General features: G+C 38.1%; 1 protein-coding gene across 1 annotated transcript; it reads right to left on the minus strand.

Moving 5' to 3' along the window:
• Nucleotides 1–42: 42 nt before the first annotated feature.
• On the minus strand, nucleotides 43–9951 carry akt2 (v-akt murine thymoma viral oncogene homolog 2). The gene is made up of 14 exons (XM_020926908.2): nucleotides 9588–9951; nucleotides 8434–8565; nucleotides 8236–8367; nucleotides 8033–8144; nucleotides 7366–7519; nucleotides 6415–6546; nucleotides 6272–6337; nucleotides 6125–6193; nucleotides 5927–6049; nucleotides 5720–5848; nucleotides 4820–5034; nucleotides 3830–3917; nucleotides 3633–3735; nucleotides 43–3261 (listed from the first exon to the last, which is right to left on the minus strand). Exons 2-14 carry the CDS (start codon nucleotides 8477–8479, stop codon nucleotides 3182–3184), a joined length of 1449 nt encoding a protein of 482 aa, XP_020782567.1. The 5' UTR covers nucleotides 8480–8565; nucleotides 9588–9951; the 3' UTR covers nucleotides 43–3181.
• Between the last annotated feature and the right edge of the window lie 255 nt (nucleotides 9952–10206).

Raw genomic sequence — 10206 nt, forward strand, 5'->3', positions numbered from 1 at the left:
CTGAAATGCCACATGATGAAAACATTCAATGAAGAACTTAAATATGGAATGTTTAAAAACTTTTAATATAGATACTTTATATAACGTATACAGGTGTCAAAAGAATTTGCGAAATGGACAACAGTGATAAAAAATTAACATAATGAACAATAACAAATAAAAAAAGTGATATTTTTTTCCAGCAATATGGAATTTGCTTGCGTCAATATGAGCACTTCAGAACGCTGTCAAAAACCTCTAAACCTTGTGCGGTCATGACTCTAAAAACAGGTTTTTGTGGCATTTAAAAGGAACTCAGCTGATGTATGAAATACTTTCTAATTCTCAAGCGGCATAGTTTAGCTGAGAATTCAAGAATGAAAAGTGCTTTGTTGGAATGTAAAAATGGAAAACTGGTGCAGGTGCATGACAACGTTGATTTAAGAGCTTAGATACAGCAAGAAAAATAGAATAAATGTAAAATGTGGAATCACTTAAAGTGGGTTTTGACCAACAATAGCTCTCTCTCACACTTTAAATACAGGAACATTCAGAGGCTTAAATTAAAATATAATTTAAACATAAAACACAGTTAGGAATGGTACAATGGTGCCTAACAATTTACAGATTACTGAACTTGGAAGCGTGGAAAGCAATGGTTAGTTAATATTTATTAGAGATATACATGCTGCGGATTTGTGTCTTTCACAGAACTGGCCTTAAAAGTTTTGAAATGGCTGGTTTATCTTTATCCTGAGCACAACGTGAAACATTTGCCATGCAGGTTTCTATAGCAACCCATCGTTCAGGAACACATGGGAAAAAAGGAATGTTTAAAAAAATAATAATCATATTTTAGCTCTCAATGCAAATGTCAAACTTAATTGAAGTTCACTTTAAATACTTCACTTTCCAGCAGTACGCCAGGATTTAGATTAGGTGATTCTGGTTAGAATGTATTACATGCTTACCAGAAAAGTTACATAGTGCAACTTTAAAAAGGCTGTGCTGTGTAGTGTGGTCTCTTGTTTAAGATGTTTTGAAACATACATGCATGAAACACATAATGAGCCACAGTTAAAATGGTTGTTCAAAATCAACAACTCTCATACAGACTTTACAGACCTGCTCAGACGTGCGTTACCCGGTCTAGCAATTCTCCCACTTAACTCCTACTTTACTAACTTAAAACACATGATTTAGAACTTGTAAAGAAAAACCAATAACAGTGGTGGCAAAATGTATTAGCTCACCTGACATTATGTTAATACTTTAACTAAAATAAATTAAATCTCTCTAAATATCTTTAATTGTAGAATACTATCATTTCTAATTAGGAAATTTTGGTCATTTCTATATTATGAGGAACAGTTAGACCCATTTCACTGTGAATATCCTTGTCAAAACCAGAACAGCAGAAAAAAAAGCTAAAAAAGGAAACAACAATATTAGTCTTAAATATAGACCCAAAGCAGTAGTAATATAGAGGGGCATGCAGCCACATTAACCATATTTAATGTATGTTAACGAACATTTTACGTATTTAGCATTAACATAAGCACTCAGTTTTTAACTTTGGTGTTGATCCTTTGTCCTGTCTGTCAGGTGTACTAATAACTTTGGTCACCACTGCACATCACATATTATGCACTCGATGGCTTTACATTTAAAACTATTAAAAAACATCACCATAAAATGCTGTGTTTCTAAAGATGCACTATGTACCTTTTTGAGTGAAGGGTCTGCTACCTGCTTGTCTCTTATTGCTTTGCTTAAATGTTCCATAACATCATTGATCTATTAAATAACTGGATATTGTATTGCTAGCTTGTAGCTGTCGTGAGTTGGCATAGTGGCCACTCACTGGTACTTCAGTGAAAAAATCCCCCCGGCCCAGAAACGATTTTTCTCATAGAGTGCAATGTAAACACAAACTACTTGGGTTCGGCTGACAGGGCACCTACAACTTAACTTGAAAAAATGTCGGATTTTGTGATGATTTTTGCCTATTTTCAGATCATAAACGTTTTCTCAGCTCAAAATCAGTCTGCTGTTTTAAAAACAGCTTTTTAATATGTAAGTTATGGCTACGCTCTCCTCCACGCTAGCTCCTCTCACTCTGATTGGTCAAAGCAAATGCACGCAAACCCGCGCTCCTTGTGTGCACTTTTGTGCATTCGTGTGTGCCTGTGGGAGAAAAGAGCACTACTGCGCATGTTCAATGGGCAGGGAGCCACTGGAAAGTACCTAGCCAGGCTAGGCTAATCTGGAGACATGCTCCTTTGAGCTCGGCCCATTGACATGAATGGGCAGCCATTTTTAGATCCTGGGGCTTGCATGTTATGCATAGACTGTATATATAAATGCACATAGCTAACCCGCTAGCCAACATAGAACAAATAGGAAGTGGGCATGGGGGCACTTCCAGCTCCATCAACTGTATCCAGTCGACTTTACATTGGGAAAAACTGTCAACGCTCTCTCTGTAACTACTACAGTGAGACTCATCATTTGGTGTTAAAATGTTCATATTAACCCACTCTGGTTTTATTTTGCTAGTTTGTCCATAAATAAATTTCTAATATGGAACTCTGCTCCAAATTTGATCTTTGAACTGCTGGCCTCATAAGCTTCATTTGGCTGGAGCAAAACGCTATGGGTGACATCACACTACCTTAGTCCACTTCTTTATACAGACTGATCATATGTATCAACCTCCATGGGCACAAAAAGTGGCATGTGTGGGTGAAGTTACTGATCAAATCTATGGATGCAGCCTTGCTCTCAGTAAGTATGATTTAAGGGTATAACATTTCCATGGAGACAAGCAGGTGGGAGACTACACTAAAAAAAGTTACATAATGCATCTTTAAAGTTTATAAAACTAAATTGCTGGGACTGCTTCACACATAAGAGGGTAATGTATGGGTACAGCTGGTAAAAAGGTAAAACTTGCTGGCATAACCTGGTTCTCAAGTGTCAAGGCCTTAATGTGGTGTGTGTAGTGAAAGAGAGGATATCTTGACAAAGCTGCCAGTCTCCCACACACAAACCTTCTGCAGTCATTCACAGCCTGCGTCTTCATTTAAAAAGATCTGATGCCTAAATTGCCCAAATGAGACAGAGTGAGTATGTAAATTGTGCCAGTTGTGTGTTTCCCAGCAGTGCACATGTGTGTGTAGAAGTGGGAGGGGTTGCCTGCTCATTCTCGTATGCTGGCGGAGTAGGAAAACTGAGGGAAGTGTGTTCGCTGGTCGGAATCTTCAGCATCAAGGCTGTCATCTGGAATATAAGCAAATATGATACAAATAAGTTCACTTTTGACAAATATTGACCAGACTATTGCAGAACTACTGAAGAACTACTGAACACATTACAAGCTTATTGACCTTACCTGCTTGTCTCCAGGGAGATGGGTTTTAAGAAATGAAGTTTAATGCTACACTGTGGTAATTATAGGCAACAACATCTCAATAGTTCCCCACCCCTGACCACGGATGGTACATATGCTAGATATTCAATAAAAATCTATACTAAAGTAAATCAATAATAGCTCGACCCATGATCCTGGAATACGTCCCGTGATGAAGAGATTGAGATGTATTTTTTTTCAGTTACTGTATTGTGTCACCAAAAATCAACAATTTACTCACATTTATCAGGGGGTGTTATAGTGATGCTTTGTGCCGTGAATTCATCGTCAAAATATCTGGTGTCTGTTTCTGAAGTGACCTGGGGCTTGAAAGGTGGAATGAGCTAAAACAGATAACGACAAAATGAAATGTTAAAATACAGCTTCTACACAAATTTAATTTATTTTATTTCTCTGTAAAGACTATGGTGGTCTAACCTTTCTGTCAATCACATCTTGCCAGTTGATTGACATAAAGAACACGTGGCTCTTCACTTCTTGGGCATCGTCTGGTCCTCCTCCAAGTCTAAAAACAGCATCAGAGTTAACAACATTTCCTTAGATAATTGGGAAAACACTATTAAAATAAATAGACAACAAACACTTAAGACACAATGTTCTCTTTGGTCTTTTATTAACCGTTTTTAAACACATTTCCTCTGTAGCAGATAATGTTGTGAGCCTGCAGGCAGAACCCAGTGTGCTAATATTAGCCAACTGTGAGGACAAACATGGGGGGGTTCAAGCAAAACAACAGTCACTTATGTCCATGTTTATGCCCATTAACTTGAGCCAAACTGCACCCCAGGACCAAATGATCAGATAATGTAATAATTTTATAGAGGGGGAAATAGTGCCTCCAGGGATTGTGAGGACAAGATTATTCAAGTCAGAAACCACAATTGTAAAAAAATTATAATAATAATAAAAATTGAATAAAAAGGGAGGTAAAATGCAATATAGGTTAACTGAGGGCTTAGTTCTGGTTTAAGCCCACTCGGTTTAATCTTAATGTAAACTTTGCTTGGTCCTGTTCTAGTCCATGGCGTAATCCTCATGCCTCTGTTACTCTTGTATACATTGTAGATAGAAGTTGCACCAGTTTTATTTTAAATGTATAATTATGACTTATTTGACACAAGCCAAATTATTATTACCATTTATATTTTCTGCTCTTTGTCATTATAAAATATTGTGGTGTGTGAGCTACTGTGTTAAAATAATTTCCCTGGTTGACAATAAAGTTTGTCTAAATCTAAGTGATATATTGGTAAGGGCAACAACTGTTAAAAAGACAACAAAAAAATCATCATATGACAACAAATAAATCCAATATCAAGGTTTAAGTTAGAATTAGCATGACTTGAATTAAAAGTGAACTATAGAAAGATAGCACGAGCTGTGTAGCAATGGTGGGAGGTGGTCTACCTTTGCTTGGGGTCCTTCTTGAGCAGACCTGCCAGCAGGGACTTGGCATCAGGACCCAGGTTTTTGGGGAAGCGGATCTCCTCCATCAGAATAAGCTCAAATAGGAGCTCGTGGTCCTGGTTGTAGAAAGGCAAACGGCCGCACATCATTTCATACATGACGACGCCCAAACCCCACCAGTCCACCGCACGCCCGTAGTCATTGTCTTCCAACACCTGGGACATTCAAAAAAAGGACTGTCACACCATTTTTCGGATCTATATTTTAATGTTGTTTCTTCATAAAAAACATACCTGAAGTTGTGTTTTGTTTCATTCACACGTTTAAACAAACAAATCCTGCATATTTAGGCTTGAGTGCTTCCCATAAATCAGAAAGTAATCTGTTCCATCTTGCGATGCCATGTGGAAATACAGGGTGTACTCTATTGTGTTTTTTAAGTAATTTCAGCCCTGGAATTGCCAATCTTGACAGAACAAAGGTCAAAGGTAGCTGTTAACTTGAAAATTACTGCTACATGACATCTCAAGATGGAACAGAGCATTTTGAGCTTTGGAGATGTAGAATTACTCAAACATGTGCAAATGAAATGAAACACCACTCCAGATGTTTTTGAGGAGGTCGCAACATTCTAACATGACTTTAAGCTCACAAAACTAAATTTTTGTAATAGGGCCTTTAACAGCCGTAACTTGTATAAAGAATGAATGTGTGTGTAAATGGGTGAGTGGTCCCATACTTTGGTTTCCCAATGGAGGTAAAATATATAATATATATATATGTAATATATATCTATATCTATATAAATGGGACAGCAAAAGTGACTTAAGAAAATTTCTAAATACCTTATAAAAACTTGCTGTTCAATTCTGAAACCCAGTAAACTGTAAGTATTGTTACCTCTGGTGCTAGGTACTCTGGAGTCCCACAGAAAGTCTTCATTGTGGCTCCATCTGTGATCCCTTCTTTACAAAGGCCAAAGTCTGTAATCTTCATGTGTCCGTCCTTGTCTAGCATCAGGTTCTCCAGCTGAACAAGAACATTTAAATTGATTGAATTATTAACATGGAAATAAATGGTTAGTTAACATTATTATAATTCAAGTACCTTTAAATCTCTGTAAACAACATTACATGAGTGCAAATACTCTAATGCTGATACTATTTCAGCTCCATAGAAGCGAGCTCTGTCCTCAGTGAACACACGGTCTCGAGATAAGTGGAAGAAGAGCTGAGGAGAAAAGACGTGTAATAAAATATAGGATCACCAACAATTAATTAAATAACACGTAGTTAAAAAGCATACTTCTCCTCCATTTGCATACTCCATCACAAAGCATAGCCGGTCGTGGGTTTGAAATGCATATTTGAGAGTCTGTGGAAAACAGTAAAGTAAAAATGTTTATAATATAACATTAAATTAATTGGTTGTTACTTTGTTAGAAACACTCACAGTTAAAAAGGGATGTCTTGTATTTTGAAGTACTCTGCTTTCTGTAACAGTGTGGGCCACTTCATCCTAAACAAATGGTCATAAAGAAATTATATAAAATTTCCAGAGTTATTGTAACAATGAACCGTGTGTTGAGCACAAACTTTAGCAATGATGACGTCTTTGCGGAGGATTTTCATGGCATAGTACATCCCTGAGGCCTTCTCCTTCACTAGGATGACTTTACCAAAAGTGCCTTTACCGAGAAGCTTCAGGTAATCAAAATCACTCATGGTCTGTGGAGAGGCCGGGGTCAAAAATTAGCCATAGAAAACATAAGATCACTGACAGGTCACTGAAGAAAAACATTTCACTCACTCATTAATGTTAAACTCGCAATGTCTGTTTTGGAAAAATAAATTAATAAATAACTTTTCAAAAATGCCATGTCACTTCCCCAGTTTGCCTTAAAACACTTAAGACAGAGCTATGCTGATGCAAATAACTATAGATACTGCTACAAAAACTAAATCTAAAATTAATTTCAAATTTAGATTTTAACTATTCTGCGTCTTCAACAAAAACAAAAAATGGCTACAGTTAATGGCATCTAATCTGATTTTTTAAATAATAAAATAAAACAACCTATTGTGCCAATGGAGCAGGTTTTGAATGTATTTGTTAAATTCTTGCTTGACAGTTTAAAACTTCTTGCTTTCAACTTTTTTTTTTTTTTTCCCCACATCCCTAAATAGTTTTGTTGAAAGCGCACTATGTAACTTATCAGTTGGACAGTCCACCACGTGCTTGTCTCCATGGAGATGTTTGCCTGGAATGTTTCACTGTAAGCTTGTATATGTATCTTAACAGAGACAAGCTGAGTGTGCGATTGCCAAGTTACAGGTCAGATCTACTGAGAGTCGAGCTCATTTATGGTATGAATGTTTATCAAGGTGTTTTTGACCAATAAAAACAAGCAATAATTTAATAATTGAATGATGACGAACATTTGTAGCAAAGCAGGATCAAAGGCTTTTGAGAAATACGCTCTCAAACTTAAAACCACCTCATTCTGTTTTTAATGTTTTTCTACAACAGTGTTGCACACTACTGACCACTTTGTTGCGAGCCTTGGACACTGCCACCTCCATGTCCTCTGCTCCGCTGCTGTCGCTGGGAGAGCCGTACTTTATGACCATAGGCTCCTCGTCCTGCTGCTGGCTCTTCAGACTGTTGGCAACAGCCTGGATTGAGCGCATCCACTCCTCCCTGAGCAGCCCCAAAACATAAACCAGGTTTATTAAATCTGTCCAATGCCCTGTCAAATCTGTTGTCGATTTAAGCTCAGAGAAAATCAAATAGAGGAGGTTTGAGAACAGACACAATCTAGTTAGCAAGGGACAACAAAAGACAAATAGCATCACATTTATGTTGATAATATCCAGTGTTATCCACAGGTTTATACTACAAACAGAGACTATGGCGGCATAAGCCAGACATATTTGAATTGTTTGATTTAATAACATTTTTTGAGTATAAATGTCACTTTTTGCCAGTACAAATTAAAAAACAAAGATTACATATTAAATATATGTTTATAACAATACTACAAGCTTTAAGTATAATTTATTTTACACACATCTTGTTTATAAACTATAGGGGGCTACTATCTTTATCAACTGAAAACACAAATTCCTTATTCATTTCATTAAGATCAATATAAGAGATTTGAGTAAATAGCTGAAAACGATTAAATAAACAGTTGGTAAAAGGAAATGTTACCTTTCTTCATTGGTCTCGACGTGGAAGGTGCGCTCGATAACGGAGGTCCACTGAAGGCACCGAATGACAAATGTGTTAGGCTTTGGCCGTTCTGTCTTCATTATCTGACATTCTACAGTGCACAGGTAACAGAATAAGACCAGACTCAGGCTAAATAACACTTTTACACTTTAAAATATTTTTTACTTGAATGTTTAACAAACCTGCTACTGAAAAGTTATTTAGGGGCGGGAGGTTGTGATCGCTGGACACCTCAGGCTTCTCTTTATAGCCGATAAAAGATCCATCAGTCTTTAAAATGAAATAGCGAGGTCTCCATGTTTTGATATATTCACCTGGGAAAATATAAAGAGTTAATACAGATTTGTGGTGGACTTAATGCTTCTCACAGGTGCTCTTACCTCTCTTAAGGAGCCATCCCTCTCTCACAACAGTGACCTCATTCATGATGGGGCACAATACGGTCTGGGCCGGAAAAACACTGAGAGTTGTGTCTGTTTTGAATGTCTGCTGCCTGTGGTTCGGATTTACTACTGTAAAAATGCAAGATCATTGATCAAAACATTATTTTATTAAAGTGAATTTAACACACTGTGAGGAGATGACCCTTAGCCATTCAGGCAAACAGAAAAAGTTAGCAACAACAAACAAACAAACTGGTAGGTTCAATAAAACCAGGTACATATTTACAAACAGCGTACCAATGTTGAAGCATAATTTATGTAATTTACACATTATAATAAACTACACACATTTTATGACATGTTTAACATTAAAATACAGCCAGGAAAAACAGGACTTTCTCTGTAGATGCTTATCTCAGAGTATTGTCAGCAGTTCACTCATTCCTGTTTTCTCAGAGCTGAAAGTCAAAAGAATATGCTGAAATATGCACAATCGTCATGTCTTTCTGTTTAGTCTAAAGAGTTTTAACTTGAGTATAAATCATGTAGAGTCAGAGTTAGACCATTATTTACAGTGATGACAAGAGAGATAAACATTTGAGTTTTTTCCAGGAGGTTTAAGTGATAGTGATGGAACCACCTGTCACCTCTACAGGTACTTCAACTTCAGTACATTTTCTGGACAATTACTGCAAATCCAAAAATCTGGTCTGTTCACATAGATTTTCATAACTATATTATTATTTTATCCTTGAATTCTTTGGAATGGCATGGTAAGTGAGCCTGTATCAAGTTTTATTACCTAAATATTACTCGTTTCCTGAACAACACCTCCAGCTGTTGTAAAGGAGACATGTTTTCACCTATGACTGACTGTACTTTAGGTAGACACCACGAGTTTCTGAACAGCTCGTTTGTTGTCATAATAAGAAGCATGAAAATAATGGCATGGCCTACAATTACACACGATGGAGTCAAGAACAGCAGATTTTTGGCTGCGGCCCTGGCTGTTTTGGTAAAACCCAAGGCGCGCTGGACCTCAGAGGGGACAGAGGCTGACCGCATTACGGCCAAACAGGGCAGCTAGCCAGGGTTAGCACTTAGCATGTCACTTGGCCAGTGAAGCTTTCCATGCGCCGGTGCTTCCTTACCTCAGTTTCAGATGTAAGGGCTTCTTGTAGACGTGCCTGGGTTGGCCGCAGTCCGCTCCGAGCGCCCAAAGCGAGTGTGTATTGAACTCTGTCAATGATCACACCGCTCAGCTAACACTCCGAGCTTGTTTTTTCACTCACAACAACAGTAGCGGCGGCGTGCTCCTCCGCGCTGCTGCAGTGCTCCACGCAAGCCGACGCAAACCAGCCCAAAAGGAACGATAGTACACACGCCTCCGACCTCTGGATTGTGTGTGTTAATAAAACGATTGTTATTTGACTAAATGTTCATGTCTATATCCGCTTGTGTGTTGAATTGAGGGCTGAGCAGTCTCCTCCGTCCCACAGACAGCGCAGCACCTCGCGGACTCAACAGCGGAAGTGACGTCAGGCTCGGGCCGGCCCAGAGACAGTCCACCCACCGCCCCCAGACCATGTCCCAGACCCCCACAGCATGCCCCCCACAGTGCTACACGTCTATGAAACTGCTCTTGAATAGAGTGACAAAAAAACAAAAAAAAAACAAAACAAAAAAACAACCCAAAACAAAACTGGGACATCCCTGGTTTGGGTTGGTTAGTACTATTAAAATTGTGAAACGAGTATGTAATTGAGGAAA

This window comes from Boleophthalmus pectinirostris, unplaced genomic scaffold, assembly GCF_026225935.1.
Source record: "Boleophthalmus pectinirostris isolate CB_2022bp ecotype Guang Dong unplaced genomic scaffold, ASM2622593v1 HiC_scaffold_9, whole genome shotgun sequence".
NCBI classification, from domain to species: domain Eukaryota; kingdom Metazoa; phylum Chordata; class Actinopteri; order Gobiiformes; family Gobiidae; genus Boleophthalmus; species Boleophthalmus pectinirostris.

Excerpts from the sequence above, each read along its gene's own strand:
- akt2 (XM_020926908.2), bottom strand. The coding sequence starts at position 8,479 with ATGAATGAGGTCACTGTTGTGAGAGAGGGATGGCTCCTTAAGAGAG. Across the intron at positions 6,547-7,365 it reads CCAAGGCTCGCAACAAAGTG|ACCATGAGTGATTTTGATTA; the intron begins GTCAGTAGTGTG and ends GCCTCTCCACAG. Across the intron at positions 3,736-3,829 it reads AAGATGTGATTGACAGAAAG|CTCATTCCACCTTTCAAGCC; the intron begins GTTAGACCACCA and ends TATCTGTTTTAG.